Source organism: Lissotriton vulgaris, chromosome 10 (genome assembly GCF_964263255.1).
Source record: "Lissotriton vulgaris chromosome 10, aLisVul1.2, whole genome shotgun sequence".
Taxonomy (NCBI): Eukaryota; Metazoa; Chordata; class Amphibia; order Caudata; family Salamandridae; genus Lissotriton; species Lissotriton vulgaris.
The window spans coordinates 728,427,299-728,451,360 of record NC_141698.1 but is presented as its reverse complement, the minus strand read 5'-3'; the positions used below and the strand labels follow the sequence as shown (position 1 = coordinate 728,451,360).

Here is a 24,062-nt window from a genome sequence, read left to right as displayed (position 1 = left end):
AGGGAAGCCTAAATATTGACTGCAGCCCTAATACCTACTTAGAAGATAAAGAAGGTTTCAGTGCTCAGCACAGTTAGTAGGATGTAGATGCTGTTGTTTTTGCCATATGGTCATGCATGTTCTGTACGAGTAAGGGGTGAAACCCAGAGATTTCGTAAAGGGTGAAGCTTTAAGTAAAGGCAAATATTCATTTATTTTGAGCGAAGTATGAGGTCTTTCGGTGTATCCCAATTGCAATAGAGGTTTAACCTCAGGAAAACACTAGTGATATGCAACAGGTAGCACGAGAACTTTGGTGGTTAAAATCAGTTTAGTGTTTCAAGAGAGAATGTTCTTTATTTCCACCGCTTGAATCTGTAAAGTATTTGTTACAGGAAATATCTTCGTGTGCATCAATGTGCCCTCTCTGGAAATTCCGACGTGCAAATGCTACTCTGGAAATGCAGCTTCATCTCTTGCACTGTCCCACTGGAGACAATGAATTAAAATCAAAAGCTGTGAAGTAAATGTAAAATATATTGCAAGAAAAAGTGATTAAAAGTTAAATTTACTATATCTCGTAATTATTGAAAACATAGCTAAAGCCTTCGTATTTAGTCGAGTCGGCAGCGTCAGAGAAAATGTAACAAAGGTCGTACGTAACTTTGGGGGCTTTCTAATTTTTCTGGCATCACTTGACATTTTTAGGTCTCGCCTGTCGATGCGCATGCGCATCGAGCAAGCGAGAGTATTGGGACTTATCCACTCTTTCCCCATGCGCATTGAGCTTAAAAGCGCGTGCACGTCCGTCTTGGTTTACCCGCTCCGCCCCCTCCCCTTCCCGCCGTCTCGCATTTCCCCTGCCGCATCAAAGGCTTTCACGGCCGGCCGGCCATGCTTTCAGTTCCACGACCGGCCGGCCGTGTGAATTACATTCCAAAGCCCGCTCTCCCTGCTCCGCCCCCTGCTCCCGCCGTGTCGCATTTCTCATCCCCCCTCCCCTCTCCTCCGTCCGTCTTCTTTGTTTAATTTAACCCGCTCCGCCCCCTCCCCGCCGTGTCGCATTTCTCCTCCCCCCTCCCCTCTCTTCCCTCCGTCTCGTTCGCATTTCTCATCCCCCCTCCCCTCTCCTCCGTCCGTCTTCTTTGTTTAATTTAACCCGCTCCGCCCCCACACCTGCCATAGTAGTTCTCGATGCGAGTGCCCCCTCTTTGAATTTTCCGAGGCACATGGAACCTTGTACTGCATTTGTTGCTGTTGTGGCTGTAACCGCTAGTGCAGCCTCAGTGTTGGGTTTATTTGCTCTCGTAGCTCAGGGCAAGTTCTTTGGAGCCATCTGTAAACCACCGTCCCGTGCAGGGTCTGCACTCAGCTGCAATCCAGGTCGTATCCAAAGACCCGACCAGCCGAAAACCGGCCCGCCGATCAGCCGCGGTATAAGGTGTCGTGCAAGCAGTAAGTACGAGCATAGCAGCCTCTGCATCCGTCTACCGTTTGAAAATGTAGTTATGCTCCCTGCTATTTTATAAGAAAGTTTGCAAGCTCGCAAGTCTTTGGGTCCAACCGCGGGTTCACCGGCCGGTTTACCGGCCCGAATACGGTCACAATATATCTCACATCTCCCCTCGCAGCCGCGTTTTGAAAGCCCTCCTCGTTTTCCTCCGCCTTTCGCTTGTCCTCTTCTTTTGTTAGCTCGCCGGCTGCAATCGCCTTACATAGATACAAAGTAACTGCTAACTCCAACAGTTACATGTGAACAAATGTTTTCTGGCTGCAGCACCATAGTATATCTTGTAAGCCAAATCACGCCATTTCGGGTGGGATCGGGGAGCTCCCACTAGGCACTACTGCTCAGCGGCGTCCTCAGTCCGCCATCTTGACCGGAAAACAATTAATACCATTTACTATTTACAATATTTTTGCTTTCCCAGAATGTGCTCTGCCTGCAGAGGAAGCTGGTTCCCAAAAAGCAGAAACCAGAGCCTCTTAGACCCCTCCAATATCCGCGGGAAGTATGGCCAACTTGCTATAGGTAAGTTGTTCACTGTAGTGGCGCAGGTTATCTGCTAAACTGGTCAAAATGATAGAAGACAAAACTTTTTAGTAGCCGGAGTTTTCAATGACTAACATATAGCCTCTTTTACTGAAGCCACAATGTAGGCGTGCAGAACAGTGTACATGTCCCGGGGATAAAGTGCAATTTCACTCATTCAAGTTGCCCTGTTTGAAAGTCTATTTATCCATCACAGTGGGCGGGGCGCCGTGGGTGTTGGCGCTCATTTGCATCTTTGTAGTACAGTGTTCATTTTGCATAGGAGTCCTATTGGCCAATCACCAGGAGCGTATGCCAGCTGGACTCCGTTATATCACTTTTCGAAGTGAAAGAACATGCAGAGTCTGCATCGTTGTTCTCGCGAGATCTCTATATAACAGAAAAGTCAAAGAACGCTGTAGCTATGTATTCTCTAAGCATCTCCGGACGTATAGTTAAAGATGAAGGGAACTATTGTTTTATGACCCTCATGTGACTAAAAAAATGGAGGCGCTGTTTGCTGACAGAATACAGAAAGCCGGATTGGGTACTAGATTGTACGTGGGTAAGGTTCCCAATTGATTCTGAGTTATCATAGACATAATATTTTAAACGCCGGCCAGCGTCCTATTTTGCAAATAATTGTTTTCACGGGTTTTGTCCAATTGGCTCATTGGAATAAATGGCTAATTCCCACAAAGTTTTAGCATACTTGCTAAGACAGTAACAACAACACCCCTCACACACCCCCTCACTCACGCTCTCACACACCACCTCACACACCCCCTCACTCACCCTCTCACACACACCCTCACTGACCCTCCCACACCCGCTCAGCCTCACCCTCACTCTCCCTTACACTCCCTCACCCCCTCACCCTCCCTCACCCTCCCTCCCCTCCCCTCACCCTCACCCCCCTCACCCTCAACTCCCTCATACTAACCCCCCTCACCCTCACCCCCTCACCCTCACCCTCACCCTCCCCCCCTCACCCGCACCCCCCTCACCCTCACATCCCTCTCCCTCACACCCCTCACCCCCCTCACCCTCACCCCCCTCTCCCTCACCCCCCTCACCCTGACACCCCTCACCCCCCTCACCCCCCTCACACTCACACCCCTCACCCTCACACCCCTCACCCTCACCCTCACACCCTTCACCCTCACACCACTCACCCTCACACCACTCAGTGCTACAACACATTTTGGGTTACAATATGTGTCAGATTTACGAAACATAAAACTATTGGCATTGTAAATAACAAAGCAATTAGTTTCGCAATTAAAAAAAAAACATCCTCACCCTCAAACTTTCACCCTCAACACCTCACTCACCCTCACTCTCACTCAGCCTCAACTACTCCCCCTCACCCTCACTCACCCTCAACACCTCACCCTAACTCACCCTCACTCACCCTCAACACCTCACTCGCCCTCACCCTCACTCACCCTCAACACCTCACCCTCAACGCCTCACCCTCACCCTCACCCTCACTCACCCTCACCCTCACTCACCCTCACACTCACTCACCCTCACTCACCCTCACTCTCACTCACCCTCACTCTCACTCACCCTCACTCTCACTCACCCTCAACACCTCACCCTCACTCACCCTCACCCTCACTCACCCTCAACCACTCACCCTCAACCCCTCACCCTCAACCCCTCACTCACCCTCACTCTCACTCATCCTCACTCACCCTCATCCCCTCACCCTCACTCACCCTCACCCTCACTCACCCTCAACCCCTCACCCTCACTCACTCACCCTCAACCCCTCACCCTCAACCCCTCACTCACCCTCACTCTCACTCATCCTCACTCAACCACCCTCAACCTCACTCACCCTCAACCCCTCACCCTCACTCACCCTCACCCTCACTCACCCTCAACCCCTCACCCTCAACCCCTCACCCTCAACCCCTCACCCTCACCCTCACCCTCACTCACCCTCACTCACCCTCAACCCCTCACTCACCCTCAACCCCTCACCCTCAACCCCTCACTCACCCTCACTCTCACTCATCCTCACTCACCCTCACTCACCCTCACTCACCCTCAACCCCTCACCCTCACTCACTCACCCTCAACCCCTCACCCTCAACCCCTCACTCACCCTCACTCTCACTCATCCTCACTCAACCACCCTCAACTTCACTCACCCTCAACCCCTCACCCTCAACCCCTCACCCTCACTCACTCACCCTCAACCCCTCACCCTCAAACCCTCACCCTCACTCACCCACCCTCAACCCCTCACCCTCACTCACTCACCCTCAACCCCTCACTCTCACTCACTCACCCTCAACCCCTCCCCCTCGACCCCTCCCCCTCAACCCCTCACTCACCCTCAACCCCTCACTCACCCTCAACCCCTCACTCACCCTCAACCCCTCACCCTCAACCCCTCACCCTCAACCCCTCACTCACCCTCACTCTCACTCATCCTCACTCACCCTCAACCCCTCACCCTCACTCACCCTCACCCTCACTCACCCTCAACCCCTCACCCTCAACCCCTCAACCCCTCACCCTCAACCCCTCACCCTCACTCGCCCTCACCCTCACCCTCAACCCCTCACCCACCCTCAACCCCTCCCCCTCAACCCCTCACCCTCACTCACCCTCAACCCCTCACCCTCACTCACCCTCAACCCCTCACCCTCACTCACTCACCCTCAACCCCTCACCCTCAACCCCTCACCCTCAACCCCTCACCCTCAACCCCTCACCCTCACTCACCCTCAACCCCTCACTCACCCTCACCCTCACTCTCACTCACCCTCACTCACCCTCACTCACCCTCAACCCCTCACTCACCCTCACTCATCCTCACTCACCCTCAACCCCTCACCCTCACCCACCCTCAACCCCTCACCCTGACTCACACTCACCCTCACTCACCCTCACCCTCACTCACCCTCACTCTCACTCACCCTCAACCCCTCACTCACCCTCAACCCCTCACTCACCCTCACTCACCCTCACCCAACCTCACCCTCACTCACCCTCAACCCCTCACCCTCACACAGTGCAATAGGTCTCGGAGCATTTGAGTTAGAGCTTTTAGAATTGTTTATGGCTTTTTTTATTTGTAATTCTTTAGCATTGGCTACAGGAAACAAAAATGCTAAAGATTTACAAAAAAAACCCATAAACAATTCTAAAAGCACTAACTCTAATGCTGCGAGACCTATTGCATTTCCAATGCTTGTTTTTAATACCGGCTGAAGGAAAGGAAACTGAAAAGAGAAACAGCAGCAGCTTGCGGCAGCGCGCTACAAAGACACATATTTTCGAGTGAGGCTGTGAAAACTCTCAAAGCAAAGCTGCTGGGCAACATACCAATTTGCATGCCATCCGTGTTCTCGTTTCACGGTCTTGTGCCAAGTGTACTTTTCCGAAGGCGCCCTGAGGAACGAAGCCGGAGTCAATGTTCCGGTAGGTCAGCTTCCATGGAAACAGGAGCACGTCAGAGTGTATCCGATAGCGGCCACCTTTAACTGTAATCGTCTAGAAAAAGAAGAAAAAAATACAAGAAACGCCTAAATATATGTCTTTCAGGGAAAGCAGTCGAAAGGCAACGGCGTTACAGCGAGCATTCAGGTAAAAAGCAACAACATGATTACGAAACCTGAGCAAACACTTGGTAATAAGCACGTGAACAGTTCACTAACTCCGTCCCTGTTGGACAGGCTGGTCTTAAAATACACGTCAAATTATTCACATCCTTCAGTCATGCGGCAAGCAACGGGCTGAGTATGCAGATGCATTTTCTTAGAAACTACAAATGACACTGGTGCGAAAGCAACTTGAGCACTGAGAAACAGGGGGGAAACATAAGGTCCTTCAAGGTCAGCAGCTCAGGAGGAAATGAAACTTCTGGAAGTAAATGCAATGAAAAAAAAAGTCAAATCAAATAATGCGGTGATGTGAGGAAATCATGACCCAAATTAAATAAAAGTTGTGCCTGAAAATCTGCAGCACGGCAAAGTGTGAACGTTAAGCGATTCAGCAAAATTTACTACGAATCTCGCACCAATGATGTCATCACCCTTAAAAAAAATTGTTGTCTTACTGGGATCCTAAGCAATGGCGCAATGCTGACACAGTGGGGTCTTATATGACACTCCGGGTAAACTTCCATTTTTATGTAGACAAAAATACATTTCACCTTTGGAAAGATCACACATTATTGTGTGTGCCCACTGTTTGAGCAAGATTTCCTTTGGTGCTAGGGTTTAATGGAAAGCCAAGGTGACGTCCTTTAGTAGATGAGGCTTTCTTTGAGTGAAATGTTTGTGATTTTTCTGCTGTACCCATCTGCGGTGGTCCCTTTTGTGCTATGGGACGCAAAGCCATTTGGTATTCACTTGTGTAAACTTGTCAGGAAAACTGATCAATTCTGACATTCGCACAGGTTTGAGTTAAATGTGGGTCTTCGCAAACACTTGATACATTTGTGCTTCCCCCCTTTTTTTTTAAACAAAGTTGCCTATGTTAGATTTGGTTCTAGCTCGCACAGCGCTTCAGATGGTGTTTTCCTATAATGGCTCAATCACGCTTCCACCTGTTAATATCACCAGTGCGGAATGGAGATTCAGCGCAGGTCATATTAATAAACTCTTTTGCAGTAAGCTTTATTACGCAGGGCCCTACTCTTCCTCATCACGGTCTGTGTCGCCCTTCTTCTGTCCTTTCTGGCTGGCTTTGCATTTAGCTGCTGGGTGATGCTTTGATAGGCAATAGAGCATGTGGGATAGGGTGTGAGACAATTTATGGGGACCTTGGATCCTGAAAAATAAACACACTTTGGCATTTTTAGTAGATCAGCTAACTGGGGGAATCAGGGGAGTGGACACTTCGCACTGTAAGGACCATGATGACATAAAAGAGAGGATGTAGTATACACAGCTAACTAATATTGATACTGAAGAGTGGGCACCAGACATCTGCCACACAACACGTGGTTTATTGTAGGGGTGGGTGGTAAACTCCACTCCTACTGCAGACTTTAGCCCGCTCTGCCTGGAGTGTGGAGTTCCGTAAATACTCCGCCAACCCCAGTGTGGCAAAGTTTTACTTGCACTCCGCTCACTGTTAAGTTGGCAAGCGAGAAAAATCAAGCACTAGGAAGTGTCTTGGCACAATTCCTCAAAGTGGGTGGTCACGGCCGGAAGCTACTATTCGCGTTGAGAAAGCTGCGGCTCGAGTAGAACATCTACTTGAGTGGCAGGAAGAAGCGGTGCCCTCTGGCGCACCAGGCGGTGCCAATTCGCACTGATTGTACAGCACGGGTCTTGTTCCAGGCACTAAGAATCAGCACAGGTAGTGCGACGTACCAAAATTACGGCGCTTTGTGGAATCTCACTGAGTTTTAAGGGAACTCCGCAGAATTCAACGGAGTAAAACTCCACAAGTTCCGTCCAAGTTTATTGCATAGATTCTCATCCTACGAATACACAAAAGGAAGATCTGCTCTTAGCCAAACATTTCTACTGCCCCAAGGAACACCAGCTCACTTCTTCACTGGGAACTGAACAGCTGAAATCCTACCATGATGACGCGCACAGTGTTTAGAAAATGGACCTGCAAACATGTAACAGAGGAAAGGCACCATGACAATAAGCGTGCATTATGTGCCACCATTGAAATGTGGTGCAGTTATGTGTAGGAGGTGGAAAATATGCCTGTTTATGGTTAGTTGGTCCAAACTGCATCTTAAACTGTGTGTTTTCTTTGGTGAAAAATATTTTTTGTGGTCAAGGATGTCCCTCCTTTTTATCCCCCCCAAAAATGTGAGGAGTTTGGATTCTTTTAACACCATATCTCAACACCTAGGCCCTCAAAACATGTAGTCCCTTAATTCTGGTGGGCCTGGTAAGCAGAGTTACAAGCCCCCCTGAATTATGAATTCATAGGACGCGCCACTGATAAGAGTTGTTCCAGGTGGAAAACTGGGAAAGCAAGCGGAGGTGCTAGGCTGCTTCTACTGCGTGATGGGCAGGTTTCAAATTTAATTTTAGCACTCTCAGATGGAGGCCTTTCTTGATCAAGGAAATAGGATAACAGCAAGAACGTGAAAAAATGAGACACAAGCAGTGATATCTTTACAAAAGCAATATAATATGTGGCTAGATGCTGGCAAAGAGGGACTTCATTATGTCAGTTTGTATTGTTGTTTGGCTGATTTTTGCCTTTTACCTTAGAGGCGCCATGCCTCATCAAGGAAGCGGTCTGTGCATTTAATCACCTCTTCTGAGTTTCCAAACCGAAGGCAGAACATTACTTGCCTGGTGTTCAGTACGCCAGAGGTCTTCGACATTCGGAAGGCATGATGATATGTTCTACATAAAAGAACCAATTTGATTACAGATTTTGTGTGCTGGCCAAAATATGCGCATGTGACTGAGTTAGTTTGATTTCTTCTGGCCTGGTGTTCGCTCAGTGGTAAGATGTTGCTTTATGCCATGAAAAGCAGCTTTTTTATATTCAGGGAAAGATAACAAAACCTTTCAGTTAGGACCTGACCTTAATGTACTGCTGGCTCTCGGAAACTTGGGAGCTGGGCTTAACATACTGCACTAAGGGTAAATTGGCAAAATATGTTAACTGAGCAGGTAATACAGTGATAATTATTTTGTGGCCTTTTGACCTTGAAAATCGACGTATCAATGCCCATATAATGGACTTTGTGTCAGTTCTGAGGCAGTCTGCAGGTTCTTTTAATTGAAGGCGGTAGAAATAAAAGATGTTTTCCCTTTCTGATGTAGTCAAAAATAGTCTGTTTCTTAAAAAGTCTTACTTTTTGAGTAGAACTAGCATAAATTGTGCACCCAAAATCCTGATCAACAATGTAGGTATTTTTTAATTTATTCACATGGATAGCTCTGTTGAGACATCAGTACGACCCCCTCATTTCCAAAATTCAAGAACCTGCTCAAAGTCCTTTTCCTCGACCGCTCTCGAGCGAACCGATAAGACCCAAGGAAGTACCTTAGCCGGCTCTCTATCGTACCTCAATTATGAGACAGATGGCAATGACTCTGATCAAGAAAACTGTTTGAAAACCCATCCTGATGGAACAGGGAATTCTCACGGAAGCTCGTCTTGTTTGATCTGCACCCTCCAAGCCCCTTTACCCGTTCGCTCCTTGTTCGATCTTTACCCGGCCCGAACCCTCACATACTACCATACTAACTGTACTGTCTATTTGCACATAATTGTACATGCTGTGAAGTGCTCTGATACCCTCGGGTCCTGCCAGCGCTAAATAAAATTCCTAAAAAAAAAAACGAATGGAATTTCGTCATGACTGCAAATGTTTCCACAGTAGGGTCATTGATGGAAAGGTAGCGGGAGCATGTGTTTCCATGGAATTTATAGAAAACCCACAAAGTTGCAAGTAGGATCCACAGTTTTAACAGTTGGATAACTTACTGCGAATTACTGTTACGTAAGGGGGATAACGACAGTAAATAGGAACTCACGGGTGTTATTTTTTTTTAATCGTCTTGTTCGGCAGAAAAAAGCTCCTGGAATCTATATTTCCTGTAAAAAAAAAGAAATTGTCCTTCCTACTGTCTAAATACATGGTTGTAAAGGACTTCAACGAGTTCATGTCAGCACACGGTGATCTGGCAACAAACCCGGCACGTTTAGACTGTCATTTCTCGAACTGGGTAATAAGCTGAAGCACTGGAAGAAGCATGGGATGGGTGACTGGCAAGACAACTCTCCTTACAGACAGAGAGAGCCCTGGTGGCCTGATGATAACACTATGAGCAAGATCCAGAATGTGCTCAAAACATTTGTCACTTCCTCAGCTGGAAACTGGAATATGGAAAATGCTGGTGGGACGTTGAGGCTCTGGGCACAGACACCAGGGAGGTAGAAGATAGAGCAACTAGTGAATAGTTCTACTCTTTAGCGGTGCGTCATGCTTTTATCCAGGAAGAATATCTCATGAATCAAGATACTTGTGCTAAGAAGACAACGCAGGGAGAGATGGGGATGGAAAGAGTGGAGATTTTAGGGCACTTACAAGGGACAGTGGGGTTTGGAAGTGAAATGAAAGAAAGAGAACTTAAAGCAACCACTAGTTACCTTCACCGGTGGTAAATATGAGATGGTTAAACCAGTTCCCAAGTTCCAAATTTAGATAAAATCCCAATTATGGGGTTACTGCATTTGAAACCTTGAAATATGTCTCCCTCTTGCTAGTAGTCTGATAACATAGGTCTGTGTGGAGTCTGTGCACTAAACACACGTGGATGAATATATTTCTTTAAGTCCATAACATCCTCCCAGCACGCAATGCCACACAAACATGGGACATCCTTGCCATTACATGTCTGACATTACCAATCGCAGTGTTAGAGGTGGAAAGAAGTTTAAGTGGGACCTAGAGGTGAGAAAAGAATAATACAAGATGCTATTAAGGCCTGTGGGGTTCCTCTAATCTAGTGCTAGCTGAGGGGTGGCACAGGGAGCTAGAGATGTCTTGGGGAAGAAGTTACATCGGGGACCAGTGGTGGCAAAGGGATAGCAATGCAGTGATGGCCGATGAGTTCATAACTAGAGATAGCAGATGTGTATTATGGGCATTAATTAATGATTTTGGTTGGAGGTAACATGCCAAGCTATTATGACGCCCAAAAGAGAGAATGGTTGCTGAAAGATAGACAGTTAAAAAAGAGAGCTGACTAAAACAATGAACCATGTGGATAGCAGGGGGTTTGGACAGACAGCAAGAGAGGGGCTGGGGACTTGGCAAGATGATGGACCTAGAGCAGGACAGCTGTCAAGGTTAGACCGAGAGAAAGATAAGAGACGTGAGTCAGATGGAAAGAACAGGGATGGCAGAACCTCTATACATAGCAAGAAGAGAAGAGAATTAGAGGTGGGAAGAGATGGGAGGGGGTTTACATGGGAGCAAGAGAACAGAGAGGCGCCAGAAGAGGAAACAGAGGCATGGCACAGGGTTTAGGCAGAGAGCAAAATAAGGGATATGTGTTGGGCAGGGAACTACAGCCTTGTTAGAGGTTTTTGGACATGAGCTATAGTGGGGATTGCTCTTAGGAAGCAGAGGGGTTAGAAATGGAGCAAAATAAAGGAGATGTTAATGTTAATGTTATTAATGTTAATGTTATGGGGAATGTAAAGCGCACGGCTACTCCAAGGAGTGTCCCGGCACTAAGAGGTCCCCCATTGAAAAGAGAGACCGTTTGCACTCACAATCCTGCACAGCTGTAATACTGAAGGAACAGCCAGGTCTTAAGTTGGGGTCTGAAGCTAAGAAGCTCTCGCTCTTGTCTGAGGCAAAGAGGCAGCGAGTTACATAGTCTTCCCACTACCACCTGAAAGGAATGTCCCCCCTATCTGATCCGGATGAATTTTGGCACCAATAACAGATGTTGGGCCGATGACCTCAACGTCCTGGCTGGAATATAGGGTGTAATCCTCTTTCTGATGTACTGAGCCCCGCTGCTATGGAGAGCCTTAAAGGCCAGCACCAGAGACTTAAAGTCAATCCTATTTTTCACTGAAAGCCATTGTAAGGTTTTTAAATGACTTGCCATATGGGTCCTAGGCCCTACCAAAGAGACCGCTCTGGCTGCCGCATTTTGAACAACCTGAAAGCGGCCCAATAAATAACTTGGGATGCCCAGGTATAATACATTGGCATAATCCAGCCTTGACATAATCAAGGCTTGGACTACTGTCTTCCTGTGGGACAATGGCAACAGAGCTAGGAAGTTCTTCATCATTTTTAAAAGCCTGAAACACGTGCCAGCCACAGATTGAACCTGCGACTTCATGGAAAGATCAGAGTCAAGCATGACTCTGAGATTCTTCACTGTGGAAACAGGACTGGATGGCGGAGGCTTATCCTGAGGACACCAATTCCGCCATTCATCACCAGGGGTTTGTCCAAAAAAGATCATTTCAGTTTTGGCGGAATTGCATGGAAGTTGGTTTTGTAGAAACCAATCAAACACTTTAGTCAGGCATTACATTTTCATTTATCAGCTCATCCTTTTCATACGTGAACAATTGGGAGTCATCGGCATAGGTTATAACTTTAGCCCCGTGTTTCTCCGCTAGGGATGCAAATGGTGCCATATAAATATTAAAAAGAGTTTGGCTCAAAACTGAGCCCTGAGGCACTCCAACATTCAGCGATTGAAAATCCGCTGAGAAAGGTGGGGACCAAACAGACTGCTGACGACCTTCTAATAAAGAACAAAACCACCTGAGAACCGTGCCCCCAAAGCCACATTCACTGAGTCTCTGTAGGAGTCGTCCATGGGGCACGGTATCAAAAGCCGGCGAGAGGTCCAGCAGTATTAATACTGCCTTCCCTCCTCTGTCAAGGGTGGATTTGATACCTTCGCTGACTTCTAATAAGGCTGTTTGAGTACTATAATTTGCTCTAAACCTCGATTGGGTGGGATGAAGAGCATTTGTGGCCTCAATGAAGTTACTAATAACCCCATTCACATACTTCTCCAATGCCTTGGCAAAGAAAGAAAGCAGTGTTATAGGCCTATAGTTGCTTACTACTGCTGGGTCAGCTTAAGGTTTCTTCAAAAGAGAGAGGATTATACCCTGTTTCCACTTCGCTGGGACCTTTCCTTTCGACAGGGAAAGGTTCAGAACTTGATAAACAGCTGGATTCAGAACCTCAGCAACAGATCCTACAATTTTCACAGGGCACGGATCCAAAGGTGACCCAGATTTAAGAGCCTTCATGATGGTGAGGTATCCAGGGAAACAGGAGGAAAATCCAAGAGTGATTCCTCCCTAGAATATTCTTTAACGTCTGAAACATCATCCTGATTCACACAGGTTGGCCTATCAAATGTGTCTTGGATGGATTTAATCTTATCGTGGAAAAATTTTGCTCCTGATTGGTCCGCTCAAGGGTGGGAGTAAAGAGGCTCTGGGTAACATTGGGGGAGGCAAAATCTTTAACAATCTTAAACAGTTCTCTACTACTGTTTCTGGCTTGATCAATTTTTGTAGCCAGGAAACTTTTTTTCTCATCACGCACATTTATGTAGTGCGCTTTAAGATCCTGTTTGTAGATGTCTTTACTTATTGGATCAAACCTTTTCCTCCATGGCCGCTCCAGACATTTACAAGCACTTTTACTTTTCCTCAGCGCATCTGTAAACCAAGGAGACAAAGTATTTCCCCGTGCGGCCCTGCACATCTTTGGAGGAGCAAGATGCAGAGCTCAGGTCTGCAGCCAGCTTTCCAGAGCGTGTGTCACATCTTCAAGGGAACCTTCTCCACAGATAGGATATTGGCCTAATATGTCTGCCAAAGAATCGGGCGTAATTAGCTTAAAGGATCTATATTCTTTAGTTTGTTGAATACCATGAGACTGAGCCCTACTAAGGTCTTCATTTTAAGCCGAAAAGTGATCAAGTGATGTTTGCTAATTAAAGGAGTGGAATAGGGTTTACTTTGTGAACAAGTGAAGGGAGAGGTCTTGGATGTGACATGGGGTTGTTGGCATGTGAGGGGAGGGTCTACAGTTTTTCCCATTGTGGTTTGCGACTAGAGACAGCAGTAGCTGTAAAGCACAATACTTTAGTGCACTCCCTCTTTGTTCTATGACTGCTACCCCACGTAATGCCGCTCCAGATATGAATGCAGTGTTTGTTGCTATTCCCATGTATAACTTTTGAACCTTCCCCATATAGTCACTTGCTTTGCATGAGATTTCGTTCCCTTGGAGAAAAAAAATCATCTTGACTCCCTGTGGGTGAAAGCCATAGCACTTTGAGATTCATTCAAGCATTCCACACTTAACCTTTTTGTTGTCTTCAATGCTTGTGAACATTACACAATATGATTGATCGGAATCCTTCTAAGGGTTCCCCCACAATGCCATGCAATTCTTGAGAATGCATCATGAATAGACAAGTTGCTGCATTATGTAAGTGGGTGAGCCTTGGGCCCATCCACTTACGACAAAGTAAAGTAAGAAAATATTTTCACCCTCACCCCACAAAGCCTGGCCTGTACTGGCAGGGATGGGATGAGGTGAGAGGGTAAAACACATGGCCAGGGTGGTATGGGTGTGAAAAAAAGTTGCTGGCTCTAACACACCCGTCCATCTCCTGTATACCCACACCATGTCCAATATTGGGAGCACTGAAATTGACACTCACGTTTTAACTGGCCTTTACTGCCTTGCTTAAGGCTTGAGAGGGTATCATGTGTCCCTGCTTCTTACATTTTCGCAAACCTTAGTTGGGATTCACTAAAAAAGCAGACAAGGGTAGCTAACAGTTATCACATATTCTTTGCCCCCGCCATGGTCAATATGCTTAAATATGTTACTTTATTTGATTTGTAAAAATCATAAAAGGGTGGATCTTACCACCATACAATGAACATCAACATCTTTGAATCAACGTAAAAACAACATAAAATGGCACAATAGAATGACTCAGATCATTAACTACATTGCACGAATATACAACAAAATATAAAAGTAGTATAAAAAAAAAATGTAATGGTCAATATGGTTATCATCTCTCATGCTCATGGGTAAGACAGCTTTAGCTTCCCAACGCATATCGCCCTAGGATGATGAAGTTAGTAAATAAATGTACAGCAACGTAGGAAAAACTGACACCTTTCTTACACAATGTGGCCAGGCAAATGCAGTCACCCACAGAGGACCAGGAGAAGCCCTAATGCCCAGTTTACTATTTAAATATATGAAGTAAGATGGTCGTAAGATATACAACAGTGTGTGTTGATTGTTATCACAGTAAATGCTGCACTCATACAGTTCCTACTTTCTCACAAAGTGCAACCGAGATTCCTTTGCAAATCAGTAATCTTATCATGAAAAATTATCTAAAAACAAGTGGCAGTCTGAATTCGTAACCGGAACACTTCACAAAGCTGTGCAAAGCGATTCCTGAATTTAAAAAAAAATGTCATGTGCTAAAAGGTACAAATCTAGAAGAGACAGTGAGAAAGCTAGGCATCAAGAACAACCTAAATAATTAATTCAAAACCTAACTTGGCATGAAAGTCATCTGTAAACCTCAGAGAAGACATACGATGAACGATGAAGAATCCCTTAGTAGGCAGGCTGATAAACTGTGCTCCTCCCTAGTGAAGTTGTAGTTCCGCTTTTCATCGGTGAAAGTGTGTGTATTTTGTAGTAATATAATTATTATTTTTTTTAATTAAGTAATAATTCCATCTTGAAAACGTTAAGATTCATTACAAATCAGTGAAAACAGGACATTATTACAAACAATTACTAAAAATGTAGTTTACCTCTTTCAGTACAATTCCAGATTCTTGCTCCTGGGCTCTTCGCATCTGCTTTGTGGTGTTCGACACCTGATTGGCGAAATCGAGCAGGTGTTTAACAGTTCCCCGTGAGACTTTTGAAAGGCAAGTGTCTACTTGTCCACTTAGCAGCAAGGAGTCACACCGATCCTCATTTTCGTTATTTTCGCGAAAGGTAGACATAGTGCCATCTTCAACATCAGGTTGGCCGCCACAGTACAACTCATCCATAATGTCTATCACTTCCGAAGTATTCAAATTTGCCAACAAGAGTTGAAGGTCTACGGTATCACTGCCCATGCTCATGGGCTCCATCACGTTTTGATTTCTTGAGGTTTACCTACTGTACAAAAACACAACAATCAACTGATGTGCATATCCATAGACAAACATTTCATAACCATCATACAAAACAAGGATGAGGCAAGAACAGTGTTTGCCAATTGTTGGAAATGTTTACTTGCAATTAAGAACTTCTATGAGTTCGTCAGGAAAACTTATTATTCACAAATAAGGGAAGGAGTATGTTTTCTAGTAAGTTTAGTGCTCAGTTAATAAAAACCATTAGAACAATAAAAATTAAAACATTAACTTAACACAAATAATATCTCAAGTAAAATGCATTAAAGTAGCAAATCTTGTTGCATCCCTCTGATCGTTTCACTTCTGGGCTCTCCTGGTTTTTCATACCTCATCCTATTTCTGTACCCCAATATTGTGCCTGCACTTTCTCCACCTGCTCTTTTGTTCTCTTCTCTGGCCTACAACACATGCAATACTGTAGTATTACTGTACTGACTTTCTCGAAGATGATTGTAAATGTGTGCAGATTCTACCTATGCATGGTTTGTGACTCCAACATTCTTATAATTGAAAATACAATCGCCCTCAAAGTCAGGCAGTGGTCCACCACCATAATATATAACCATGAAGAGTTGGGGACAAAAAAGCCCACTTGTCTTTAAAGGTTGAAAAGGGAACATACTGTGTAACCTGGCCACTTCACTTTCTCCCAAATGACTACACAATTATGAAAATGGAAATGAAAGTTCTTCAGAAACTATTTACAGATGAAACCACACAAGACTCTACATACAATTGAACCAAAAGATGTGATTGTATTTCTGTGTGCCTTCCACATGCTACAAATAGAATCATTTCTTATCATTAATCAGCATTTATTTAGAGTTAACGCCATGACGTCAAATCTACACAATCTGTTTCCGAGACAGCCTTTTGTGGTTTTATTCTGTGCTGTGAACAGCAACAGACTCTCACACACATTAATGTTAAAATTGCATGTGTGGCATTTCTCTTATGGGAATCGGCATGTATTTCCACGGTAGTAAACCCCCCTCCTTGGACAATCAAGCTATTTATGCACTGAAAACTACCATGTAAGACTTGGCTCATGATCGGCCAAAGTGGAGAATACGAGGAGTTTGGAATAAACATGGGGGAGGGGTTATTTAAAACATTCAGCCTTACAAACTTTAGAGATCTGTATTTGAAGAAGAATAAGGGTTTGGGAAAAATAGTACAGAAATACAAAAAATAAATAAATGCAAAACAGGGATGTAACAGGGAGGCAACTCAAGACCTGGCTGTTCGAGCAGTAGCGGATCCCCCCCCCCCCCCCCCAGCGCCTTGAGACCCTCTGGGTAAGTAGTGCGCTATATAAATACGATGATTGATTGATTGATTGATTGATTGCTTGTTACGAACATAAGGATAGTCGTGAAGGATTCTGAAATTGGGATGTGTCTAACAGAGAGTTAGGGGTAGCTTTGAAACACGTTGCTAAAGAGAGGAAGCATTGGCAAATCAAATAGGCCTGGCTTTAATATACTATTGTTTGCAGTTACAGACATGAACAAACTCTGTTTGCATGCATGCATTCATGCAAAAATGCTCTGTAGCACATTAAATTCAGATCTTTTGACGTTGCCATTCCTGCAAAAAGTAGTCAAAATGATTTCTTTCTGTATAGATTGTATAAGAGAAATAAAAAATGAACGAGGCCCTGAGTATTCAGTGCTTTAAAAAATATATAAAATAGTCCCTCATACATTTCAATGGAAGCCCTTCTTAGTAGGTAGAATGATACACCAAACCATCAACAGCATGATGTGATAGGGTAATACCCGTCTAGGAAGAGCCAAGTCCCACTCTCTGCATAGTTTAAAACAGGGCTTCCAAGACTTTTTGGAACCAGACCCACTTTTTAGAACGACTAACTTTTAGGACCCACCTAGCTTTAATGGACATGAGGTGGGTGATTTTTGTAATGTAAATAAAGCATCGTGTGGTAGCGCACTGTCATTTACAGATAGCACCTTTTCCATTGAAATGACCACATTTGCACAGAGACAATTTTCCGGATAAAACTATAATGCACCTAGATGATAATATGTGAAAATCGAGAGTCCATGAATATTTATCATTTTGTATCATCGTGTAAAGTGTCTTGATTTGTTTTGATCCTATTAAAATCTTTGTTTCCATCACATTTCAGATTTACGAAAAAATGCGCTTAGTTTTTGCTTTTGTAACTGCTGAATGTGCACAGTTGATTTACAGGTTTTTACATTTTGTTGTGTTACACAAAATTACATCCTACAGCCTTTCCTTTCACCGTCTCTGCACTCCTACAAGATTGTCATATAATTCACTTACGACCCACTACAAATCTAAAGAATTGATAACAGCTGATCAGCGTCAGCTGCACTGGCACGTAAATCACAAAACTCAGGAGATTGTGGTGATTTGTGTGGACAATAAGGTAGAGTCGGAGATCTGGTTAGTCTTGGCTGAGGGAACGATGTGGTTATGGGTCAAATCGCTGGGAATACTATGAAGGCCAAGACGCCCTCGGGTATAAGCCGCGCTTTATAAATGATAAACATAAACATAAACATAAGTAATAGTATGATCTAAGCAGCAAATCTGGTGCTTCATCTTTCCACAGCACATCATTTTGACTCTTGTTAAAGGGACCATTTTATAGTGCATTACTTATATGAGACTGACCTACTGCAACCCATCTCTTTCGATCTTAAAAAAAATGTGAGGCTGGGAGGAGTCAGAGGAAAGCACTACTACTAACCTTGAACCTGCCCTTGATTAGCAAAGGATCTCCACCATCAGGGGCCCATATTTCCCTCTTCCTCTAAATCCACTCCTTCGGTTCCCTGTGCCTGCAATCAGCTGCAGGCCCTTCAGGCTGAAAGAAGAGGCAGGCAGGGTTGAACTGACCTAAAGAGCAATCCAGCAGTTCCAGAAGGACTGATCTGACAGGTCAGTGTGTGGGCGGGGTTTTTTGGGGGGTCTATTTTTATGGTATGGCAAAACCGTTTTTACTACGGATTTCCCTAATATTGCCATAAACATTGCTTGCAGCAAGCACAAATAAATGCAGTTTTGTGTGCCTTGAAAAACACATTGTAGTAAGGGTTCTCTAGGAAAAAGAAACAGGCAAATCCAAGCTGTAGTGAAGAAGTGTTTATTGGAGCATCCACCTTCTTGAAGATCAGCAGAGCAACTGCTCACAACTGATCTTTCAAGATGTAACATAACAAACCGCATTTCAAAGATATACAGACTAAGCAGAGAACATTGAGCAGAATACATACTACAGAGAATGAACCATGAGAATTCCTGGAGGAATTCTCAAGTAGTAAACATTCTAATATAAACACAATACTACACACATATACAGCATCTTTACAAGTTCATAACTCCCCCAATTTGCAAAATGTAGACCCCTAGTTTAGCTATCGTATTCCCTAATTGGGGCCCCATTTATTCTGGTGCCCAGGCCTATGTGCTGTCCCAGTCCAACCTAGGACGCAGAGGTCACTCAAGGACCCCACCCTGCTCTGAGTGAGGGAGGGAAGCTGCGTGGAAACTATTATGGTAGCGGCTCGTGTCAGGGAAAAGAGGAGGGTCAGGGGACTGAGACAAATACAAAAAATAGAAAATAACTTGCCTGCCGGCTTCCAGCATCGTGCTCTTCTGCTCCTCACCTCTCTACTGCAAGCAGGCACAGGCTCCCAGACTGCCCTGCGGCCAATCCTGAAGCTGCTCTCATGCATGAGAGTATGCATGAGAGCAGCTTCAGGATTGGCCTGAGTGCTGTGAATTTACGCTTCCAGACAGACTGGGAGCCTGTGCCTGCTCTCTCCAACCTTGCAAAGCAGCTCAGGTTGGAGAGAGCTTCACTGCGCATGAGGGTTTGGCTGCCCTGAGACAGCCAGCCAAACAGTCATGCGCACTTATAACAGTGCTCTCTAGTACTGTCACGCCCCTGGCCCCGACACCCAAGATTCAGCACAAGAAAAATAAAACGATAATAAAATGGGCTTTAAACCTGTTTTATTATCCTTTTCTTGGTCATGTTTATGAGGGGGGTGGCAGGGTGGCCGAGCTGCAGCTTGGTGTCACAACTGAGGGTTTTCCTCTCGTGGCCGTATTTCTCTTAAAAATAGGCCCCATTATGCTTAAATGGCGCGGCACGCCCTCATGAAGCAAAGCATGTAACATGGAACTCTGCCTCTGACCAGGCGCCTAGCGATAGAAGGTGCAGCAGGTGCAGTGGGATCGGGGCCCAGGGATTTGAGGGGGGCTTCTTTAGGAACTGCTCTGTACAACAAAGCCATGGGAAGGGGGCCCAACCTCCGACCTTTCATTAAAGCCCACTGCATCATGAACTGCTAATGTGGGATTTGCACTTGCTACCGCGCAGCAGCAGAGACAGGGTCTAAACGTGGGGTTAAACTGCAGGGTAAGTGAGTGCCTATGTCTAAAAAGCAATGACACGAAAGATGTCAATTTACGCCTAAAAAAACTAAACAAATTAAATGTCATGTCAAAAAAACTCGACTGTAATTTTATAATTAATGCAAGTATGTATTATATCGCATAAAAGAGCTGTAACTTGACTAGTTGGTGCTCAGCCAGGGTAGTTTGCAAACTTACTGTGTGCTTTGTAACGCGGAGATGTTTTGCAATGTGTCCCACGGCATATGCATGATGATGACCTTTGCACTTAACATTAGTAACATCGCAGCGTTCCCCTGTGATGACGCAGCTCCATTGTGACTTGTGCTTGTGTTTTCAGCCAATCAAGGCACGAGGGTTTGGCACGAGGGTTCTCGCGTCAAACCACCCCACGTTCTATTAGCGCATGGCAGCATATATTTGTACACAACACTCTCCGTTCGCTCGGTTTAAAAAATACAAAATATACTGCACTGAAACAGACCATTCATTTTTTTAAACGGGGAAGGGATATTACGCACTGTAACAAACACCGACGAAGGAGGTAAAGATGATTTGACAGATGGAGGCAGGAAAGAGAAATGACATGGAGATCCCAGAGTAATTTGATTGGCAGCTATAGAATGCAGGGTATAGCGAGATTATAAAAAACAGGGAAAAATGCAAGCATGTGGAAGACAGAGGCGTAAAAGAGAACATGCATATATTACATGACGTCAGAAGATTGATGATGTCATCTGTGCCCACTGAAAGTATATATTTTTAATATTTAAAAAGCACAAATGCACCTTGCTATCTTGACGCTAGGCTCTACAAAGAAGAAAAAAGCAGGGGAAAACAGACATGCAACACTAACATGGCGACTGACTGAGGTTCGTTCAATAAGAGCAATTTTTACTGCACGTTTAAAGTTGTTTAAATGCATGATCTTCCAGGGACTAGGCAGAGTTTTTTTACGAAACTTGGGGTCGAGCACTGGAAAGGCTCACTCCCATTTTGAGGAAAACAAAAAAAAGTGAAGGTTGGACTACTTGAAATAATCTCAGACATTAGTTATTACTCTGCGCGGCAATTCAGTCAAACTTTTTTTGTCCACCATCCACCTCAGACAGGAGAGAGCCATATGCAAATCAGTCTTGGTCACTGAATAGGAGCAGTCCAGCCCAAACTGCCAGGCCTGGTTCCCTCCAAGCCGGAACGCAAACAACCTCAGACCAGTTTTGGCATAGAATGACTGGGTGTATCAAATGCTGTGGAGGGGTCTAACAGCAACAAACATGATATTTATCCCATTTCCTATCTAGACCGGCGGTGATGCAGAATGGAGAACAGGATTGCCTCAGTGCTAAATTCTATCTGGAAGCCTGCCTGCCCTAAATCTTCCTTACCGAAGGACGCAAGATATTGACTCAACTTCTTTGCCAGATATTTCTCCATAATTTTAGACACAGCAGGTTCAATGGGATGGATTATTATTAAAACCCGTCTCGTCCAGCTTAGATTTTTTTCAGAAAGGGAAAGATGACACCTTTTTTAACACCTCAGGGACTGATCCTGAGAATAAAGATTACTGATCAACAGCGAAGAGGAGCCCTGATATCTGATCCTAAAGTAAAGAGACTGGGGAAGGCTCACAGGGAGACCCTGACTTGAGTGTGAGCAAAACTGCCCATCATCAGTGGGAAATCTGCTACACCTTTGGCACACAAAGGACATCATTGTTAAAGAGATCAGTTGATGGTGGGTTAGCAGGGCATTCTCTCATTCCTCAAATTAAATCATAAAACGTGGCCATTTGTAATAAAAAAAAAATATGCCAGATTACGGCACAGCAATTGGGAGACCGCAATATTGGATCCGTTGAAGTGGCAGAGCGGGACACCTTAACAATCTTGAAACAAGTTGTGAGAGAAATTATTATGTAATTAAGAAGAAATAATATTAGTCTTACCTGTAAACAGCAGTGTTTTATAATGCCTTATTGGCTGTCAGTCAGTATCATAACACTGTTGGCACCGCGTTTTGGCTTGCCTAACTTTCAACCTCACCACCATTATAGTGACTCTCTTACTGTTTACAGAATAGTTATGTATGACAGTGTGCATTATTCTGTACCCAATTATACCATCAAATTGATGAAAAGTTCATTTTATGCATGCAGTAACCTTTGCACGTTACATTATTAAAGTGACATAAGGATTAGGGACCGTGATAGTCTGGTTTTCCTCTGACAATTCCTCATCATGATTCAACCTAAAGTTATTAACGAATAAACGGTACTGGTTTGCCACCATGCCCTAGGACAGTGCCACGCACAAGTACACACAATCACATGTTCTAGTTGCGCAAGGGATGGAGAGGAAGTGCCATCAGGGTTCTTTGGCTTCAACTCAACCACTTGACTTAATTCATTTAAATTAAATTAAAATTACATGAATGTTTGAAAGCAGCGGAATTTAAATAAAGTCAGTGAATCTAACATAACTCAGATGAGGCGAGTTGGAAGTTGCAGATGTGGGACTATAGAAGAAGATGGGGAAGAGAGGCCTGGACGATAAAGGACACCAACATAATGCAAGGTAGACAAGTGCACTTAGTAAGGTGTGGGATGGGCAGACCAACCCAGCACTGCCCTGGTGGGTTGCGGCCAAATGGCAAATTTTAAGGTAGGAAGAACTGCCACGATCAAAGGCGTGAAACCCTGCAAAGCTTTCATTCTAGCCCTGTGCTAGTGTCCAGCTTGGCTTGAGCTGCCTGCTTTTAGTACTGCCTGAAGTAAAACACTTGTAAAACACCATGTTAGGCTGGTGCAGTAGGCCCAGTGTACCAACACCCAGGAGCAAAAACAGAAATACAGCAGAGGAAGAGGTAGGGTAGGCTTTCGTCTATCTCTGCAGCAGTGTTCCAAGCAGCTTGCACTGTGGTCAGTCAAGTCTTGTAGTTCCAGGTGAATGCAACTCCAGCTCAGAAGTCCTCGAGCACTGTTCCGACACTCTCAATGTGAGCACGTGGGCGAGGAGAGGTCGGTGGGAAGATGGGAGATGGAGTGGGTAGGATGTTAGCAACGGCATATACCCTAAAATGGGGCATTACATAACAGGGTTTTTCTAGCACAGCATTGATGCTGTCTATATCAGCACAATGTGGAGTTACTGACGCTGTGCTGAATATAGCTGGGCAAAGGGGTTTTGGTCATTGCAGTAGTGCTGTGCATATCTAGGCAATGCAAATGCATTAATGCATTACATGTGAGGTTTGTTGCATGGATTTGATGTTTTGCATTTTAGGGCAATATACACACTGCCATATAATATGTAGTTTTCTTACTGGGACAATGTATTATACTGACATCATAGGAGTAGCTGTAATTAAGCAGACAATTCAAATTGCTCCATGTGATTTTCTTTGGTGGATTAGTCACTTTGAGATTAATTATAGTGATTAATCGCGGAATGATTAATTTCAGATTTCAATTTTTTATTGTATTTTTCCCAAATTCTTTGGCTTTTTGTCTTGTGAAATTTGAAGCCCCAGTACCTACCTTCTATTTCCTTCAAGTTTCGCCCTTTTCCATTTATACTTCAAATGTATTTTTGTCTTTTTTTTTCTTATTTGCGGATGTTGAGTGAACCCCCCCCCCGAACACTCACCATTATCCTTTTTCTCCCAACATAAATTCTGACCTTATTCTATCACATTTGCCATAATCTTGAACTTTTGCCCTTATAACTTAATGCTACCCTTATGTCTTACCTTAATCCTTCCTGATGTTTTTCCCCCAAGTAGTCTGGCCCACTTTACCAGCACTCTTGACAAGCTAGCAAATTCTTATGTTCTGGTTGGGTTCTGATGTAGAACCCTCTATATAGAATCTTATCTCCACCATTTCAGGGGTGCATTCAAGCTCTGATCAGTTAGCGATCGCGGGAAGGGACTGCAGCAG

General features: G+C 44.7%; 1 protein-coding gene across 1 annotated transcript in view; it reads right to left on the bottom strand.

Moving 5' to 3' along the window:
• MAP3K8 (mitogen-activated protein kinase kinase kinase 8) overlaps window positions 1–24,062 on the bottom strand; it is a 60,669-nt gene that overhangs the window by 23,315 nt on the left and 13,292 nt on the right. The window contains exons 2-3 of the mRNA XM_086941590.1: window positions 15,326–15,683; window positions 5,357–5,524 (exon numbers count right to left, since the gene is read on the bottom strand). Of these exons, the coding sequence (XP_086797716.1) occupies window positions 5,357–5,524; window positions 15,326–15,655 (498 nt within the window). The 5' untranslated portion in view covers window positions 15,656–15,683. The remainder of the gene's footprint in view (window positions 1–5,356; window positions 5,525–15,325; window positions 15,684–24,062) is intronic.